The sequence below is a fragment of the Lynx rufus genome, unplaced genomic scaffold, assembly GCF_022079265.1.
Source record: "Lynx rufus isolate CCGP_SWC_20201006 ecotype Redwood Valley unplaced genomic scaffold, mLynRuf1.p SCAF_7, whole genome shotgun sequence".
Classification (NCBI taxonomy): domain Eukaryota; kingdom Metazoa; phylum Chordata; class Mammalia; order Carnivora; family Felidae; genus Lynx; species Lynx rufus.
The window spans coordinates 77361610-77382545 of NW_025814889.1; the positions used below are offsets into that span (position 1 = coordinate 77361610).

At 40.0% G+C, this 20936-nt stretch overlaps 1 protein-coding gene and 1 pseudogene across 4 annotated transcripts in view; one reads left to right on the forward strand and one right to left on the reverse strand.

Moving 5' to 3' along the window:
- The window catches only part of DIP2B (disco interacting protein 2 homolog B), a 226551-nt gene that overhangs the window by 116425 nt on the left and 89190 nt on the right, over positions 1-20936 (forward strand). For all 4 annotated transcript variants that reach the window (XM_047066255.1, XM_047066257.1, XM_047066256.1 and 1 more), the window contains exon 3: positions 11750-11878. In XM_047066255.1, coding sequence (XP_046922211.1) covers positions 11750-11878 — 129 coding nt within the window. The remainder of the gene's footprint in view (positions 1-11749; positions 11879-20936) is intronic.
- Positions 2309-3937, reverse strand: LOC124501180 (60S acidic ribosomal protein P1-like; annotated as a pseudogene).

Sequence of the window (20936 nt, forward strand, 5' to 3'; positions counted from 1 at the left end):
GCTCATGCTCTGTCTCTCCCTCTCTCTCTCTTGAAAATAAATTTTTTAAAAAACGTTAAAAAATATAAACAAACAAACAAATAAATAAATAAATAGTGGAGGGGCACCTGGGTGGCTCAGTCAGTTGAGTGTGTGACTTCAGCTCAGGTCATTGTCTTGGGGTCCATGAGTTTGAGCCCCACATTGGGCTTGCTGCACATCAGCCTGCTTGGAATCCTCGGTCTCCCTCTCTCTGCCTCTCCCCCACTTGCACTCTCTCAAAAATAAATAATTGTTTTAAAAAGAAAAGAAAAGAAATTAAATAGTGGAAATTTGAGTAAGGACAATATGGGTTAATAATAAGCATGGTATAGTTCAGTGGTATCATAGGGGTTAGGTTCTAAAGTCACTATATGACAAAAATCTGATGTGTCACATTACTTAAATCTCTCAACATTGGAACCGATTGTGGTTTCTGTAGTTAAACAAAAACCAGATTTTTATCTGATAAATGAAGAGCCATGTTATATGAAAAATAGGTATCTTGATAAAGGTTTAGATCGTACTCAGAGACTCAAGAATCTCTCACATTGAAAGTCATGGGAGAAACGAAGCTTTGGCAGGTTCACATCTACTCATTCTGAGCCATAGCCTCTCTGCAATGAATGGCCCATAGATAGCACATCTTTTATTTATTTATTTATTTATTTTTTAATTTTTTTTCAACGTTTATTTATTTTTGGGACAGAGAGAGACAGAGCATGAACGGGGGAGGGGCAGAAAGAGAGGGAGACACAGAATCGGAAACAGGCTCCAGGCTCTGAGCCATCAGCCCAGAGCCCGACGCGGGGCTCGAACTCACAGACTGCGAGATCGTGACCTGGCTGAAGTCGGACGCTTAACCGACTGCGCCACCCAGGCGCCCCAGATAGCACATCTTTTAGTATGGAAACTACTGGGCCTGGATATAGAGCTTCTCCCACACCTCAGTTAGCAGATGTCCAGGGAGAAAGGACCAGAAATTAACTCTTTTGGCATGGTCCAAAGAATTGACATTTGAAACCACAGGTGCTCTAACTCCTCTGTAAATTAGTCACTCTTGGTCACTCTTAGAATTGTAGGAAAATGGAAGATTTTATGTAAGGAGAAGCAATTTCCCTGGACTGACCCTGGGTCTCTTCTTAAATCAAAATACTTTGGATATAAGTAACTGATACTTCAGCCAGCTTTCATAGAAAAGAGTTTAATGATACAGAGACAGAACCTTAGGACAGCACGTATTTACTAAGCGCATCTAGGGTTCCAAGTACTATGGAGACACCAGGAGACAGCATCGGACAAGGCTGATGAGTCTGCTTGGGACCTCCCCTGTCCTGGCTTACTCCCTCACCCTACTCAGTTTGTTCAACTAGATTGCCACAGAGAAGCCTCCTGGACCAGCCCTATCAAAAACAGTTCCCACTTCCTTTATCTGAGCTGCATTTTTAAAAAGTTCTCTCTGACTGTCCCATTGACTATGGTTTATTCATGTGTCTTACTCTCCTACTAGACTCTTAAAGTCTTTAAAATCAGGAAAATTCTTTTTTCATTATTTTATTCTTCATGTCCTCAGTTTCTAGTATTAGGGCCTGACATACAGTATATGTTCTAGAAATGTTTGTGGAACTGAACAGAAAGGGCATTTAGAATTTCCAGTATCTCTTTTAGTAAACATCTGTGAAGATGAAAGTTGTCAAGGAATGAAAGAAATGGTTTACTATACTGATGAGAGTGATGATCCTGTCAGCTTGTCTCCGCCCTCAGTAAATCTTTTAATTTAGACCTGCTCCAGCTCCAGGAGACTGTGCAGAGGATTTTGGTTTTCATGTGAGATTTGGCATTTCTCTTTAATTAATTTTTATTTTCAAATGAAATTAATGAATCTATTTTAAATAGTCAAATAGGACTACAAGGTTTCTAACAACAAAAACGGGCAGTGTCTTCTTCCCTAGATTCTTTCAACTCGTTTAACTCTTTCTTCTGATATTTACCTCTGTGTTTCTAAGTTACATTTTTATCACTATTTCTTGACTTTTTTTTTTTTTCAATTTGAGGCATTATTTATTTCCTACTATAAAAGATCAGAATCTTCCTCTCTTACATATTAGTCTCTCAACTACATAGACACCACACACTCCCTTTTCCCCTTTACCCCTTCCTTCACATCTCCCATCTCAAACTCATTCGAGCAGTATGCATAATATATTACTGTTGTTGTTAAACTGGCATTCAGTGCTTACATTTTTTTTTAAGGAGTTCAGTTTTTTACTGAACAGGTTACAGAAGAGGTTTAGTCAAAAAGACCAAAACTGATGTCATCATCAGACTCCTTTGATTCTTCTTTCTTTGCTTCTGCTTTCTACTCCTCAGCTGGTGCAGCCGTGGTACTGGAGCGGGACCTCCTGCTGGTGCAGGTCCACCAGCCCCTACGTTGCAGATGAGGCTCTCCATGTTGACATTGGCCAGGGCCTTTGCAAACAAACCCAGCCCGAAAGGTTCGGCATTTATGCCGGCTGCTTTAATGAAGGCATTGATCTTCTTTGTGACAGTCACCTCATCATCGTGTAGGATGAGGGCCAAGCAGATGCAGGCAGGGTCCAAGACGGAGGCAATGGCGCGGGTGAGTGCTGAGTGGATAGTCGCCCAACGAAGTGAGGGCCTCACCCCAGCCTGGCCTTAGCTTCCTCGGAAGACCAAGCACCTTAGCAGCAGCTGAGGAAATTCAGTGCTCAGATTATTATCATCCCATAAATATTCACAGCTAAGCCATTTGCTTTACTAGGATTATGGGCTCTTTTTTTTTTTCTTTTTCTTAGAATTATCCATTGGTTTTATTATTACTTTTGCAGAGACAGCTCTCGGTGCTGTCTCTCTTCCTGCGTGGATCTGAACTTTTATCTTGTTCTGCTGCAGGTCTTCATCATCGTTCTGGTGGCATTTTGGGAAGGAGTAGGGATAGATAGAAGTGTTCAGTCTGCCATCTTTAATCAGAGTTCTTTTTTTATTTCTATTTATTTTTTTATTCTAGAGAGAGCGTACGCAAGCAGGGGAGAGGGGCAGAGGGAGGGAGGGAGAGAATCCTAAGCAGGCTCCACGCTCCGTGGAGCCTGATATGGGGCTCTATCCCATGACCCTGGGATCATGACCGGAGCCAAAATCAGGAGTCAGACGCCGGACACCCAACCAACTGAGTCCCCCAGATGCCCCTCAGGATTCTTTATCCTAACATTTTTATGTAAGCATTATTCAAAATTTGTACAAAGGTAATTTCTATCAAACTAAAAGATCTCTCAAAGACCTTAGTACTTCGTTTTCAGTGTTCACCAGCAAGCTGATCATACGGTCTCCAAAACAGTCTGGTTCACGTGTTCAAACTGGGAGGCCTCCCTCCTTCGGGTGGGTCTGCCCTCTCCACTCTTTAAAATTGCCCTTGAAGCTCAGTAGTGGCATCTTCTTTGGGGCCCGCGTTTCTTGCTTTAGGGCATCACTACAGCTTCTATTTTTGATGCCATTGATGTAAACAGTCCATTCTGTCTTCCTGTATTTCAGATTGTTTGCGACCTTTGTGTATGTGTTTTCCTTCTTCATCCTTAGCATTTGTCCCACTGTCTTTCACTTCATTTAATTGTGTTTGTCTCTTGGCTTTAGAATAGAATCTCACCTTTTCCATGTCCCCTCCTGGTCTAGGTTTGCACATCATTTTTTCCCCGGTCCCTCACCTACTGCCCTTTTGGGGATAAGACCTATCAGTTTATGAATTCGGTTATGTGTTGACTTTCTCTAGCTTGTCCTGGTAAGACGTCCCAGAGGTTTTTCCCAAACTTGGATTTCTTTTGTGATCACTGCTTATTTTGCTAGAGGATATTTGCTCACCAGTTCTCCTGTCTGTATACCTTACTGCGTTTGCCCACGGCTCCATGCCGCTCGCATCACCGATCGCCTTCTCTGTTCAGCCCTGCCTTTGAGATTGTGTATATGAGCGAGTTAAAATGAAGCCAAAGAAAACCTGGTATTGTGCTGTTGCTCTGAAGCCTCTGATAACCCCTCTTGAGGATAGTCTGTGACCCTATTTTTCTCTAAGTTTCTTAATGACCTTGCATAAGCATGAAAATTGTGAAAGGCATTTTTTTTTTTTTTGCATAACACTTGTATAGCTTAGAGATACACAAATAAGCAGGCTTCTCAGATTAACATTTAACCACGTGCTTTAAAAAAATTGGTATCTTTTCATTTTTGTCGGTTTTTCCCAGCCACTCGCTATCACTGGTGGAGCTGAAGAGACATATAAGATCTTAATTATTTATTTCAGCCAAAATTTGGGGTACCTACACTATGAAACCCAGAGCCAATTACTGCAGGAGATACAAAATGAATTAAGACCAGACTGTGCCTCGAGTTATTTATGCTGTAGTAGGAGAGATAAGACAGGTATACAAATGAGGCTTATAAAAGATACAGTAAAATTAGCATTGTAAGGGAGTTCTAAACAACGTACTATGAAAATTCAAAAGGACGTGAACTTAAAACCACCTATTGAGGGGCGCCTGGCTGGCTTGGTCGGTTAAGCGTCCGACTTCGGCTCAGGTCATGATCTCACGGTCCGTGAGTTCGAGCCCCACGTTGGGCTCTGTGCTGACCGCTCAGAGCCTGGAGCCTGTTTCAGATTCTGTGTCTCCCTCTCTCTCTGCCCCTCCGCTGTTCATGCTCTGTCTCTCTCTGTCTCAAAAATAAATAAACGTTAAAAAAAAAAAATTAAAAAAAAACCCCACCTATTGAAATCAGGAAGGGCATTTTGGAATGCTACAGAACATTTCCAACTATATAAATATTAAGTAGGCAGCATGCCTCTTTGTGTGTGTGGGTGTGGAGGGGCACGGGTGGGATCTATCTTACCTGTGCCATTTTGATTTAAAAGTTCCTTCCCGAATGAGGGTCACATCCTAATGGAAAGAACTTGGAATTTTTTATTCCAGTCCCAGTGCTGCTCTTTCATTTGCTAGGTTTGATAGTATGAGTCTGGAGTGGACACACATTGCAGTCATATCTGTTCCCCGTCCCTTATCGGAAGGAAGTCCACTGTCTTCGTCTGGGGGCTTCTCTGAATTGTTCAAGGACCCCGCGGGAGGTAGCTAGCACAGGAGAGGTAGTCAGGACCGCTTCCACCCTCCAAAGGGAAGAGCCCGTACATAGTCTGCTGCTGCTTTTCAGCGCCTCATGGGGTTCTTTTAAACACTGGTCCTCACCTTGTGACCAGTGATACTGACCCACTGCTAAGCATGCTTCGGTGGAGGAGCTTGTCTCTGCTCAGCTCAGCCAAGAACCCCCAGCTGACCTCTCAGGACAGAGCTCTTGGTATTGTGCTCTTTCAGCTCTGTGCTCAACCGTTCTCTTTGTGCCAGGTGGCCCAGGAAGCTCTGGGGCAGAATCTTTTCAGACACCTGCCACTTCACAGACCCAGAACCCCTAACCCTCCTTTCTCCAAGAATCCACCCCTAGGAATCAGGAAGGTGACCCCTTTTCCAGACTCCAGATGCAAACACTCATTCTTTCCTCCCTTTCCCCATGCAGTGAGGTTTATCACTCATCCTTGTAAGGCAGGCTGAGGGTACTTTTGCTCTAAAGGGAAGATTTCCCAAGTGATTCAAGGTGATTATTGGCATTCTCTCAGTATAGAAAAATGAATTTAATCTGTGATGGGTGTTCTGCTTCCTTAATGGTGTCTATCAGATAATGTTATTGTGAAGCTAAAATGAGATGGTGTTATGAAAGTTTAAAGAGCTGTAGAAACGTTATTATCATTGTTATGCTATCATTTCCCGTTTAAATCCCTTCAAAGAGTGACCTGACCCAGCTTTTCTTCCAGCCTCGTTTTGTATTGCTCCATCTCTTTCACTGTGCCTACCAGTCTTTCTTACTCTTGTCAAGGTTTTTCTCCCTTACTGGACTTCTGCAAATACCATGCTTTTGTAGAAAGTGTCTTTTTCTTCTCTCTGCGTACCGAAAGCCTACATCACTGTCTCCTCTTAACAGACCTTCCCTGAAACTGTAATACAAACTAAATTGCCCATGCTTTGGGGTTAGAAAGCCCAAAGGTTTTTTTCCTTCTCAGTACATAACGCAGTGTAAAAGATATACGTGAATTGGTGATCACTTATTTAATTTCTTCTCTGAACACCAGCACCAAGAGTGAACATGCTCTGTTTACTCTAGAAAGTAGCATTATTATGTTATTTGGTTCTCAGAGCACATCGTGCTCTACTATGTTACTCTTACAGGTGAGAATATCTGTTAAATCATAGGCAGAGTTGAAAGATAAGAAGCTGAGATTGGCTTTCTTCCATCTTTCTGAATGGAAATTTTGCATGCCTTCTTTTTCAAGTTATCACTGTTAGTGACTCTGTTCAAACAATGGCATCATGGAAGACTTTCTTTGCCAAAGAACAATAAATTATGTGTTAATCATTGAGAAGGAAGGCTTTGTGTTGTAGAATAAATTAAAATCTGTGGTTTTTCTGAAATTTATTAAATCTAAATCATCACTGTTTAAACATAATGGCGACCCCTAGTGGATATGCTGTACAACTGACCAAAATATCAGGAACCCTCAAACTGATAGTCATTGTGTAGTAATTAGAGAATAATCTTTTTCTTTGAATGTCAAGTATGTTTCATACTTGAATTTAGGAATTTTGACAAAGACTTGATTTGTGAGGTCCACAGCTCTTGTTCCCTCACTTATCTGTATTTACTGTTTTTTTAAATTACTTTGATTTATACCTAACTCTGTTAACAAAAGAATGAAATGGTAAAGAACTACAGAGTGCCTCATTCAAGCTACTTCTGGGATTTTATGTCCTATTTGATCCTTATAAGCGTATATAAGTAGTTTTTACATACACACTTGTAATCACATTATGGGCATAGTATTTTGTGTTCTTTTATCACTTGACATGATTTCATTTAGACTATCTCACATGTCTGCAGTCAGCATATTTTTAATTTTTTTGTGATGTGTAATATCTTATTATGTTGATACATGTAATGCATTCTATCTTTGCTTTTAGTTTCTTACTGTGATAGTGAAACTGTGCACATCTTATTCAAAATCTAGAAATCTCTATTTTCAGGCCCCAGGTAATTCCTGAGATCTGTTGGAGTGTGAAACCCTGGCCAGGGAATGATTCACCTTTAAGCAGCATCTTGCCTGCCCCCACTGACATTGGACATGTTGTCAAATAATGCCCTGCTGTGCTCCCCTGTTCCCTGACCCCCCCCCCTTCACTTTGAGGAGGCCTGAAGTACATTGTTCCGTATCCCTTCCATGACAAATTGTTGCCCTGGCAAGTAAGCTAAGGTGGGAATAGACTTCCAAAATTATTTTAATCCAGCCAGGACATAGTGTCCTCCCTCTCCCAAATATGTATTGACTTGTCAGTTACTTTTGGGAAAGGAGACATGATTTTCCAATTAAAAGATTGGAAAATCCTGCTGGTAGAGTCATAATTTATCTAAAAAGCTGAAAACTGAATATTAATTTTAACTTATTTTGGTCAGAATCTATTCAATGGAGTATGATCTTTGAATTAAGAAGATCCCATATTATTTTAATTTTCTTCTTTATACTTAACTATTTTCTTGATGTTCTATAATGAACATATATTATTTTTATATTCTGAAAAAGGTGAGTTTTCTAAATTATAGCATCCCAGTAAACCCTATAGAAAAATATATAAAACATTCAGAATCTCATCCCCTAGAGACCATTGCTGTTAACATTTTACTGTATTTGCTTCCAGTTTTTTCAATGCACGTGTAAAATATATTTATAGATATTATATTTTAAAAAACAAGCTCCAGTACATGGGAATACAACTTTATAAAATTCATACAGATTGGAGAGTGATTATTTACAATCAAAAGGATTATTTACAGGGGCGCCTGCCTGGCTCAGTCAGAAGAGCATGCTACTCAAACTCAGGGTGGTGAGTTTGAGCTCCACATTGGATGTAGAGATTATCTAAGGAAAAAAAAAAAAGGACTATTTACAGTTTCATTATTAAGCTCCCCTGTTATACTTAAAGAAATTCAATTCCTAAGAATTCATTTTATTTGGGGACGCCTGGGTGGCTCAGTCGGTTGAGCATCCGACTTTGGCTCAGGTCACAATCTCGCGGTCCGTGAGTTCGAGCCCCGCGTCGGGCTCTGGGCTGATGGCTCGGAGCCTGGAGCCTACTTCCGATTCTGTGTCTCCCTCTGTCTCTGCCCCTCCCCTGTTCATGCTCTGTCTCTCTCTATCTCAAAAATAAATAAAAAACGTTAAAAAAATTAAAAAAAAAAAGAATTCATTTTGTTTTTTTCTTTTCTTTCTTTCTTTTTTTTTAATAACTTCTCTTGAACTTGAAGCCAGGTATATTGCACACTTGAGCCAAGGTTCTGTCAGAAATCCATGTTTTTGCGGCATTGCGCTTTGTGGGCACTTGAGGAATGCTCACTGAATAAACTTGTCAGGCATTTACTGAAACTGCAAATTGACCTTCTGGTTCCATTTCTGACAAGCTACAACAAAATGATTGTCTTGGTTTTAGACCCAAAAAGGACCTGGTCTGCTTGGATGACTAAATTCCTGAAAGAACTGAGATAAACAGTGCAGAGCATCATAGTAATGTTGCTTGGTGAATAGAGTGTTGTGAGGCCTGTTTTGTGTGGGGTTTTTTGGTTTTGTTTTGTTTTATTTTTTTTTTTTGCTTGTTTTGTTTTTTGTACCAGCTCAGTAGATCGCTTGCTAAATGTCATCTGACTGTCAGTTTCATCAGATGTCTGTATTTTTGTTACATTTCCTTGTGATTTGATCTCTGATAACGCCTAGATAATCCTGAGTGGAAATGTTCATTCTCTTTAATTTTTCCTCAAATGTATCAACTCCTTGTTCCCCTATCACTGGTCTGTCATTTTTTTTTGAAACAATTTTTATTTTTAACCTATCTTATCTTCTTTCTCCTAATTAATTACATTGAAAAATACAAAGTAAAAGCAGGAGAGGATGATAAAAAAATACATAAACCTTTGGTCCATCCTTTGTGAAATGAGAATCCATGCTCATTCTTTTCATCTTTTGGATCATTAGCTGTCTAATTCAGAAGCCCTGTGTTTCAGAGCAGGGTGGTTTGGTCAGTCCTAGAAGATCTATTTATTTAATTTAAAAAATAATCCATGATGGGTAATTCAAATATATATTTACTGTGACACCTTACCCCCCAAAGTAATACAAAGCTAGTGTTTTAAACTTAGTACTCTATAAGTCAAACCAATTTCTCTGTGCATACTTACAGGCACAGTAGCTCATGGGTACTAATCTGATTTCCTTTCTCTATAGATCATGTGACAATGCAAATAAGAATAGCCCTTTTATCTTTTTTGTTCTCTATTTAAAGGTAATTGGACTACGTTTTAAATTATTTCTCTGATGAATGGCTGAAAACTTAATTTGGAGGGACTTTTTGCAGAATCATGTACGTGAAAGCAAGTGATTTTTTTTTTAATTTGAATCCGAGTTAGTTAACATATAGTATAATAATGATTTCAGGAGTAGAATTTAGTGATTCATCACTTACATATAACACCCAGTGCTCATCCAACAAGTGCCCTCATTAATGCCCATCATCCTTTTAACCCATCCCCCCACCCAAAACCCTGCCAGCAACCCTCAGTTTGTTCTCTGTATTTAAGCGTCTCTTATGGTTGGCAAGTGATTTTTTTTTTTAAAGAACTATTATCTAGCTGCTGACTATACCTCCTGAAGCATTTAGATGTTCCTAAACTACATTATTAATTCTGATTGCTTTCCTCCTAACAGTCTTGGGAGAATTTTCATAACCTTTTCTTTCCCTTTCCTTCCTTCCTTCCTTCCTTCCTTCCTTCCTTCCTTCCTTCCTTCCTTCCTTCCTTCCTTCCCCATAATCTTTTCTGATTGAGAACCAGTGGAGTTAGACAGATCTAGGTTTGAATTCTGCCTCTTGCCATTCCCTGCCTCTGTGTGGCTGCATAAAATAATCCATGTCTCTGATTCCTTTTCTATAATAAGTTGAAAGTGTTACTGCTGACTTTGTAGGATTGTTGTGAGGAGTAAATAACATATGAAAACTTCTGTATGCACAGAAACAAACCTTTAAATGTTAGCTTTTATTATAGACTGGGAGTTGGTAAGCTTTTTCTATAAAGGGCCAGATAGTAGATATTTTACACTTTGAGGACCATCAGTCTCTAATTACTCCGTGTACCTTTACAGTGTGAAAGCATCTACAAGGCAGTATGTAAACAGATGGGCATGGCTATGTTCTGATAAAACTGCTTATAAACAGACATGGGCTATAGTTTGTTGATTCTGAAGCAAGGTGTGAAAATACTAAGAACTCAGTATAGCTCTTCTGTGAAATGGATTATCAAAAGAATTTAGGTTGGTTTAAAACTTCAGTTTACAATCCCAGGCATTACATTTCAAAAAATTTTTTTAACATTTATACATTTTTGAGATACAGAGAGAGACAAAGTGCGAGCAGGGGTGAGGCAGAGAGAGGGAGACACAGAATCTGAAGCAGGCTTCAGGCTCTGAGCTGTCAGCACAGAGCCCGATGCGGGGCTTGAACTCATGAACCCCACGAGATCATGACCTAAGTCAGATGCTTAACTGACTGAGCCACCCAGGTGCCCCCAGACACTATATTTCAAAATATCAGTGTTAAAATGGGTTCTGCTCTGTTAATATATTTTATATTAAAAATTTCAGCTGCCAGGAACAAAAATAAACATTTCTAGATCCATAAAAGCACTTTAGTGGAGAGCATTCTAAAATATATTCTTCTTGCCTTCTTAAAAACAGTATATGAGGTGCACCTGGGTGGCTCAGTTGGTTAAGCGTCCAACTCTTGGTTTCAGCTCGTGGTTTGTGGGACTGAACTTAAAGTGTTTCTCTTCTGATTATTTTACCTGTTTATTTCCCACTTCCCCATATTCTTGATAAGACAGTGAATGTTGATAGGACAGATAATGGGGTTAGGCCAGGTACTGGAAAGGGGCAAGTTCAGTGGTGATTCTAGTTGAAAGAGGTTGACTCAAAAAGCTATGTTTGCATAATAAGCACTATAGTTTTGCTTAAATGACATGTTTATTTGGAGTAACTTATAGTGAAGAGGCTAAAGGTCCCCAAGCTATTCTTTGTACCATTATGCAGGATTAGGGGGTCATATACACCGCTCCATCCCCCCCACACCCTCAATTCTTAAACTCTTTGGGGGTGCCTGGGTGGCTCAGTCAGTTAACTGTCCAGTTTTGGCTCAGGTCATGATTTCACTGTTCACAAGTTCGAGCCCCACATCAGGCTCTGTGCTGACATCTCAGAGCCTGGAGCCTGCTTTGGATTCTGTGTCTCCTTTTCTCTCTGCCCCTCCCCTGCTCAAGCTCTCTCTCAGAAAATAATAAACATTAAAAAAAAATTCTTCTGGAGTGGCCTTTTCACTTTCTCTCCTATTTTGCTATTTCTCTCCTATCATCTGTTGACAATTATGACTCTAAGATTATATTTTTTAGCCTGGATGTCTTTTTAGGTATGTATAGTGAAGCTCTCTAATGGGGTAATAGTACCTGCCTCAGAGTGTTGTGAGAATGCCATAAAGTGCTCAGAAAACTTTAGCTACTATTGTTATCAGATAACCATATTCCAAATTTCCTTTTTTAGAAACTGAGTCAGCAGTACAGAAAGAACATAGAAACCAGACACCTGCTCCATCCGCAGCTCAAACTTCTGCTCCTTCTAAGTACCACCGAACTCGATCTGGGGGAGCCAGGGATGAACGATACCGATCAGGTGAGAAAGAACTGAAATTTACCAGCAGAATAGTTTTTAGTGACTGTAGTATGAACTCTGTATCCTGAAAGCTTTTAATGTTTGTTTGTTTGTTTCCCTTGAAGGGCCAAGCAAGTCTATATTAATTCATTCATCAGTCATTATCTATTATGTGCCAGGTGTGATAGATACTGAATATTTGTTGGGGCTACAGCCCCAAATATGACGTTTCTGCACTCAAGGTCAGAAGGGGAGCCAGACAAGTACAAAGGCAACATGAGTACATAAATAAGAAGGTAGAGGGCTAGGGTCACGTGAGGTGGTACTGAGAGAGCTCAGTGGACTCTGTTGGAAGTGGCCTCTGTGTTTGCCGGAGCTATGGATCAGTCTTTTTACTAATGGAACTGGAACAGAAACTCACAATGAAATTTCAAATTAGTAAACTCTTAAACTTTATTTCTTCTGACCCAAAAGGTACCCATGAGATGGGAAAAGGCAACATGCTGTGGCCGGGAGTGGGAACATGCCCCTGCAATATCATGGCCAGGACCGATGAGCAGAGAAACAAATCATAAGACACTCAGGAGGACTGGTGGCATGGCAAGCCCGTCCCATGCCCACCTACTGTCCACTGTGCTAAGACAATCTCTGCAACACATTTACTGTCTTCAGAAGTAACAGAATTGGGATGCCTGGGTGGCTTAGTCAGTTCAGCATCCAACTTCAGCTCAGGTCATGATTCACGGCTCATGAGTTCAAGCCCCACATTGGGCTCTGCACTCACAGCCTGGAGTCTGCTTCAGATTCTGTGTCTCCCTCTCTCTCTCTGCCTTTTCCCTGCTCATGCTCTGTCTCTCTCTCAAAAATAAATAGACACTTAAAAAAAATTTTTTTTAAAGAAGTAGTGGAATTAAGTCACCAAACTAATTGCAGTGTTCTTTTACTTTCTTCAGATTTTTGACTCCTGTACCAGCTAACCTTTTAACCTTTTCTTGAATTAGAAAACAGGGTGAGGGGCACCTGGGTGGCTCAGTCAGTTAAGTGTCCAACTCTTGATTTCGGCTCACATCATGATCCCAGGGTTGGTCGTGGATCAAGCCCCTCATTGTCTTCAGTGTGGAGCCTGCCTGGGATCCTCTGTCTCTCTCCTTCTGCCCTGTCCCCCGCTCATGAGCATGCATGCTCTCTCTCAAAAATAAATAAATTAAGAAATTTAAAAAAAGCAGGGTGTATATCATATCCTTTCAGAAACTGATTTAGAGAAAATAAGGAAAAGGACATGGTTGCCAACCTGTGTCAGACATTTTGGGAGCTGATTTTATTAGATAGCTATTTTTATACACTGAAAGGAAGGAATGAGAAGTGTTACATAAAAAAAAAAAATAAAAGTAGAGGTTAGGGGCCCCTGGGTGGCTCAGTCGGTTGAGCATCCGACTCTTGGTATCAGCTCAGGTCATGATCCCAGGGTTGTGGGATCAAGCCCCACGTTAGGCTACTCACTGAGCTTGGAGGCTGCTTGGAATTCTCTCCCTTCCTCTGCCCCTCTCCCCTGCTCAAGAGCACCCTCTCTCCCTCTCTCTTAAGAAAAAAAAGAGGTTACGTGCCACCCCAGAATTTTCCCTTATACCTAACCTGGTCTTGATCGATCAGAGGAGGCTTTCTCAGAGAGTGAGACATCTAAACTGTCACAGCAGACAGACTGAGGGAAATAGCATCAGATAGTAGACCTGAAAGGAGTTCATTATGGAACGTAGAATGCAAGAACCCAGAAGTAGGTGGGAGATGAGGCTAGAAAGATGACCAGGGATGAGATCTTAAGGAATCTTGAATACCATTAGAGGGTTTCAGCGGAGCGGTTACATTTGTATTTGTTCTAGTAGTTTGCTCCATCTACAGACCAAGTGCTCTACCATTACTGTATCCCAGTGCCTGGCACAGGGCCAAACATACGTAAGAGCTAAATAGATATTTTGGAGAAAAGAAAGAATAAAAGTAGTTGTTCGTTAAAGAGTGGATTAGAGGGAGGTACAACGGGATATAGAAGAACATCTCAGGAGCTCCTCTTTGTTGCCAGGACCCAAGCCTGATTTCCTGGGCACTTTTGACTCTGGGGCCCAGGTTCAGCAACAGTGGGTTCTGACCAGTCCAGAAGGGTTTCGGCCTCTAAACTCTCATCTCTGGACTTCTGAGAGTTTTGTGGGAGTTCCCCCCCGCCTTGTTCGTTTGTTTTTACAGCATATAATAAAAGAATTAGTAAGGAACCAAAAAGATGATTCTCTACATCCTATATCCAGGCTGATCACATACAGAGAAAGGCTATAGTGACCTTTACTGTAACATTTTGACCTCAATCAACTAAAACCTAACTGTGATCTCTAGCCCCTTGCTCTCTTGTACCAATTCTTTCAGATTTACCCCAAATGTGGGAAAGCGTAGTCTGTGAACCAAATGTCGGTTAGCCGACTGTGTCTCTTAGTTTGGTGCAGAGATCTTGAAGAGGGTTTAAGAGTAAGGTTTGGGATATTTGTCTCGCAGGGACTTTTTTTTTTAAGGTAGTAGCAAGAAGACCAGAGAGGAGGTAAAATAGGGAAGAAAAGGCCATTTAAAACCCTGAAGATATTGAAAGATATGAGAGTACCACAGTACTATCATGAGGGGAACATGAAAGTGGAGGCATGCAAGCATGGATTTTGGGTAAAAAACACATTTTTCAGTACATTAGGAATTAACTAAATTGCAAAGGAAAACTCAGCAAATTGCGGCTTCTAATGAATAAGAAGGAATCAACAGCAGCAACAGAAGTAGAGCAAATAAGTTGTAGAAATTGTTGGGAGTCGAACTTCACCTCTTTGTCACTCCATCTTTAGGAACGGTTACGTTTACATGTCACATGCAAAAGTGGCATAAGAATGGAGGGTGTGTTTAGTAAAATGACAAGCATCACAGTAAACTGAGAGGTACACCGAAAGGATTTAATGGTGTTATTAAGTGTAACTAGAAAATCCTTTCTTATCTGGTGGAGGCTTATTAATACCTATGACATTTCAACTAATGTTAATCAAATCTAAGTAGACTTAGTATTTCATGTTGCAGACATGGTATAAAGAGCTTATATTTATTCACAGTCAGATATGATCCGATTCCATTCTTTGTGCTTAGCCAAGAGGTTCTGACATTTCCAATACATTTACTAGTACCTTTTTTTCCTGCACATCAAGGCATGATACAATTTCTACACGTGTGTTATGGTCACAAGTGTAGAAAGTAACACAGTTGATGCCTGAGATGGAAAGTGATAGTATGGTAAGTAATTCTGACAACTCCTTTAAAGCTCGGTTTTTGAGTAATTAGCTACCTCAAACAAAACAACAACAAAAAAGGACTTTAGAGTATTTGTATTGCCTTTTCAGCTCAGACGTTAGTGCTGGAAAATGATACCCAGCTTTCACATGTGCTTCTGGCAGAGATATCCAAAGTCAGCTGTGTCTGGGGACTGAACTTCGGAAGTGACTTCTTATCAAAGATCAAGATGAATTGTATGGTGGTAAATGAGTCAAATCCAGTTAAAAGAGTTGCCTGTTCTTATCAATAAGAGGCTTTGCTGATGTAGTAACTGTGGATTTCTTGTTTTGACACCAATATATGGGCCAGGGCTTACCATGTTAGAAAAATAGATGGGTGGTTTGATTTGTTTTGTGTTCTGCTGACAGAAACCTTACAGCAGAGAAGAACATGCTTTGTAGTTATTAATTATCCAAATGTCATGGGCCTTGTAAAGCTTGATTGTTGTGAAGAATTCCCTAGTTGTAGCAAAATACTTTTGGAAGTGTAGTATTTAAAAAAAAATTTTTTTTTAATGTTTTTTTATTTTTGAGAGAGGAAGAAGAGACAAAGCACAAGTGGGGAAGGGGCAAAGAGAGAGGGAGACACAGAATGGGATACATGCTCCAGGCTCTGTGCTGACAGCAGAGACCCCAACGTGGGGACTGAACTCATGAACTGCGAGATCCTGTCCTGAACCGAAGTCGAATGCTTAACTGACTGAGCCGCCCAGGTGCCCTGGAACTGTAGTATTTTTAATTAATAAGTCTGAGCATTTGATTTGCTCTTGTTGAGGAAGTGCTTTTTCTCAGTATAAGCAGTTAATCATTTGTTTTCCGGGACAGCTAAGAACCATGATTTCATCTAATATAAGAAGAACACTTTTCACATTTTAACATGTCTGAAATCAGGATATGTTTTATATAAGATGGCATCATAGATTCAGTAAGATATGGCAATCTTGATTCAACTAAGTAAACCTCAGGGACACTAAAGCAGAATAATATAAATGCAGTATAAAATTATTTCGGAGCCATTAATAAGTTGGTACTGTGGTCTTAAAGGTAACAGCACAACAGTTTGGCAATATCTTTAAAACTTTGAATATTAATACCTTTTTTCCTGGAGATTCCACCTCTAGGAATTTATTTTACACAAACACCTACAAATGTGCACAAAGACGTATACGCAGACATTTGTTGTAATAGCGTTCATAATAATACAGTGGTTAAATAAGTTACAGCATGTCCACACAAAGGAATTCTATGAAAGTGGATTTTAAAATCCTGTGAAAAAGAGGTAGATTTTTTTGTGCAGATATGGAGAGATGTACAAAATATATTTTTAATAAATGCAAGATAGTATGTAATGCATGACCTGATTTTTAGAAATATGAATAACAACATTACATATATTAAGAACACAGATACAGAAACCTGGAAGAATAGGTAGCAAACTGTTGAGGTGGGATTAGTTTTGAGACGCAGTGGATCTCAGAAAAAATTTCACTCCAGCATTATATGTGCTTACATCTTTTTCCAATATGTATATTAATTTTTTCTAATATGTATACTAAGGGTTTTTTTATTGTGGTAAAATGCAAAATACATATAATGTAAAATGTATTCATATTATTTTTAAACAAAAAAGTAGCAGTTTTTTTCCTTTTATTGAGGTAGTATTGTATTAGGTCAGGTATACAACACAGTGATTTGATACCATGAAATGATCACCACAGCGAGTCTAGTCAACATCCACCACCATGCGTAGCTATACAGAATTTTTCATTGTGGTGGTGAGGACTTTAAGATTCATTCTCTTAGCAACTTTTCAAATGTACAATATATTAGCTACAGTTACCATGCTGTACATATATTCCCATGACTTAATTATTTTATAAATGGAGGTTTGGGAAAGATAGTTTTAAAAATGATAGCCCTGGATAAATGATTTAAAGCAATAAATCAGTTATTGTTCTTAATGATTTTTACTCTAAGTATGGATTCTTCTGACTTAGTAATGGGAGCTAAATGCAACAATAACTCCCTATGTTACCCTAATTGAGAACTTTCTTTCTCTGTCTAAATCTGATCTCTGGGGCGCCTGGGTGGCTCAGTCACACTTCTGACTTCAGCTCAGGTCATGATCTCATGGTCTGTGAGTTCGAGCCCCTCATTGGGCTCTCTGCTGTCAGCACAGAGCCCGCTTCTGATCCTCGGTCGGCCTCCCCCCCCCCCCCTCTCTCTCTGTCTCTCTCTGCCCCTCCCCCACTTGCTCTCCCTCAGAAATAAACAAACATTAAAAAAAATTTATATCTGATTTCTGACATGGTGGCATTTGCTAAGGGGGCTGCCACTGGTATACCAAGACTATTTTATTTCCATATTAATACTCTTCCTTGTGCCAAGGAAAGTAAATTGAGTTTAGTTCAGTTCATCAAGAATTTATTGTAGACCTGTGAGTTGAGCACAGTTTAGATTCTATAGAAGCACAGGCAGAAACCCAAGAATCTTTTCTTAAACACAGGTATCCTTTATAAAAGGTAGAGGCAGAAAAAAAGAGGGGATGACAGGGGAAGGAGCCTGGGAACTGGCACTGTTAATGGCAGGCTTCATGGAGGTGTTGAAGTCTGGACCAGTTTGAAGGGTGAATAGCTGTTTGCTATATAGATATTCCAGGTTAAAGAAACGTAGTCTGGGGCGCCTAGGTGGCTCAGTCGGTTAAGCATCCGACTTTGGCTCAGGTCATGATCTCGTAGTTTGTGAGTTCGAGCCCCGCGTCAGGCTCTGTGCTGCCAGCTTGGAGCCTGGAGCCTGCTTCGGATTCTGTGTCTCCCTCTCTCTCTGCCCCTCTCCCACTCATGCTCTGTCTGTGTCTCAAAAATAAATAAACATTAAAAAAAAATTTTTTTTTAAAAAGAAACGTAATCTGTACAAGGGAATGTGAAATTCACATGAAATTTTATTTAAATTTAAATTAAAATTGCATTTTCCCTCTCCACTAGGCACACAGTATAGTGCCAAAATTAATGTGATACCCTAATGTTCCAGAATTTAATAGTTGCTGTCTCTGTCATAATTAAAAATGTTAAAGTGGTTGCTGCCTTAGAAAACGGCATGACTACTTGATGGCTTGCAGGTAACTCTTTGAACTGTGCCTCTCTACTTAATGACTGAACCTGTCTAAGCATCTGCCTTTTAGTCTGTCCATATCTGCTAGTCTGTTCAGTCTGTCCATATCTGCTAGTCTGTCTGGCCATCTGGCCATCCGTCCATCCATCCATCTATCTAAATAGGTAAGGGCACTTAGTGTCTGTTCTGCCCGTGACACGTAAAGCCCATCTATGCTACTTTTGCATCATGTCGTAACCACTTCATAAAAACAAGCCAAGAATAGGAATAGCTACTTTAAAACTGTAAAATAACACTTTCCAATTACCTCTTGGGAAAAGATGAAAAAAAGAGTTCAGTGTTGTCCATAGATGTAGAGAAATGGACACTCTCATACCCTTTCATACCTTGTTGATGGAAGTGTTACACATGAGATTGAATTTTTTTAATATGGCTTTTTTATTTTTTAGAGAGAGTGTGCGAGTGAGAGAGGGACAGAGGGAAAGAGAGAGAATCTTAAGCAAACCTCATGCTCAGCGTGGAGTCCAACATGGGGCTCCATCCCACAACCCTGAGATCATGACCTGAGCAGAAATGAGGAGTCGGACGTTCAACCAATTGAATTACCCAGGCGCCCCTTTTTGAATATGTTAATTGACCTTTTATTCTTCTTCTATAACCTACCTGTCCAGTGCCTCAACTTATTTTTTAAAATTGAGCTGTTCTTTTTTTTTTTTTAAATTTTTTTTTTTTTTCAACGTTTATTTTATTTTTGGGACAGAGAGAGACAGAGCATGAACGGGGGAGGAGCAGAGAGAGAGGGAGACACAGAATCGGAAACAGGCTCCAGGCTCCGAGCCATCAGCCCAGAGCCTGACGCGGGGCTCGAACTCCCGGACTGCGAGATCGTGACCTGGCTGAAGTCGGACGCTTAACCGACTGCGCCACCCAGGCGCCCCGTCTTTTTTTTTTTTAATTTATTTACAGGAGTTTTTTGTGTTTTTTTTTTTAATTCTAAGGATGCTAACATTTAAATTGCACTAGAGGTGTTAATACGAGTAGACAAGGCAAATCAACTAGAGGTGTAAGAATTAGAAAAGAAAAAGTAAAACTGTATTTGTACTTGATACAATGTTTACTTAGAAAATCCAAGAGAGGGGCGCCTGGGTGGCTCAGTCGGTTAAGCGCCCGACTTCAGCCAGGTCACGATCTTGCGGTCCGTGAGTTCGAGCCCCGCGTCAGGCTCTGGGCTGATGGCTCAGAGCCTGGAGCCTGTTTCCGATTCTGTGTCTCTCTCTCTCTCTCTCTGCCCCTCCCCCGTTCATGCTCTGTCTCTCTCTGTCCCAAAAAATAAATAAACGTTGAAAAAAAAAATTAAAAAAAAAAAAAAAAAGAAAATCCAAGAGAGTTGGGGTGTCTGGGTGGCTCAGTCAGTTAAGCTTCCGACTTTGGCTCAGGTTATGATCTTGCAGTTTGTGAGTTTGAGCTCCATGTCGGGCTCTGTGCTGACAGCTTGGAGCCTGGAGCCTGCTTCAGATTCTGCATGTCCCTCTCTCTCTGCCGCTCCCCCACTTGTGCTCTGTCTCTGTCTCTCTCTCTCTCAAAAATAAATAAACATTAAAAAAAAAAAAAAAGAAAACCCAAGAAAGTCAATAACAAAATTAATCTAATACAATAATTCAGTCAGGTAGCCAGATATAAAACTAGTTCAGAAATCAGTAGCCTTCATATATGCAAGCAATAACCAATTAAAAGATATAGTAGAGCAAACCTCATTTACAAAAGCAATAGAAAAGATAAGACATATTTAGGAAAAACTTAAGAAATGTATAAAGCCTTTACAAAGGAAACTTTAAGACTCTGAAAGACACAACATAGACATGATAAATGGAAAAGCATTCCTTGTTCTTTGATAATTCAACATCGCAAAGATGGCAGGACTCCCTAAATTAGTTTATAAATTCAGTCCAGTCCCAACAACATTATTAAATTTATTTATGGAGCCAGAAAACATGTTTTTGAAGTTCATTTGGAAAAATAAACATGTAAGAATAGGTAGGAAAACACTGAGAAAGAAAACCTATGAAGAGTGACTATACCTACTAGATATTAAAACATATTCACTCTAAAGACTCTATAATTAAAACAGTGTGGTATGGCAGATAAAGTGGCAGGCAGACCATTGGAATAGAATAACATTGGAATAGAATAACGAGTGCAGAGGGGCACCGGGGTGGCTCAGTAGGTTAAGCGTCTGACTATGGCTCAAGTCATGATCTCATGATTTGTGAGTTTGAGCCCTGCATTGGGTTATTTGCTGTTAGCACAGAGCCCATTTTGGATCCTCTGTCTCCGCCCTCCCCCCCCCTTTCTCTTTCTCTCTCTCTCTGTCTCTCAAAATAAATAAACTTTAGAATAACAAGTATAGAAATAGAACAAAGTACATCTGGGATTTAGTGTATAATAAAGATAGCATTGCAAATCATTGGGACAGAAATGTACTTTTTAATAGATGGTGCTAGGACACAGGGAAAAATATAAAGTAAATCCATATCTCATACCATATGCCAGGAAAAACTTCAAATGGATCAGAGATCTAGATTTAAAAAAAAAAAAAAAAAAAGGTAAGTACTAAAAGAAAACACCAG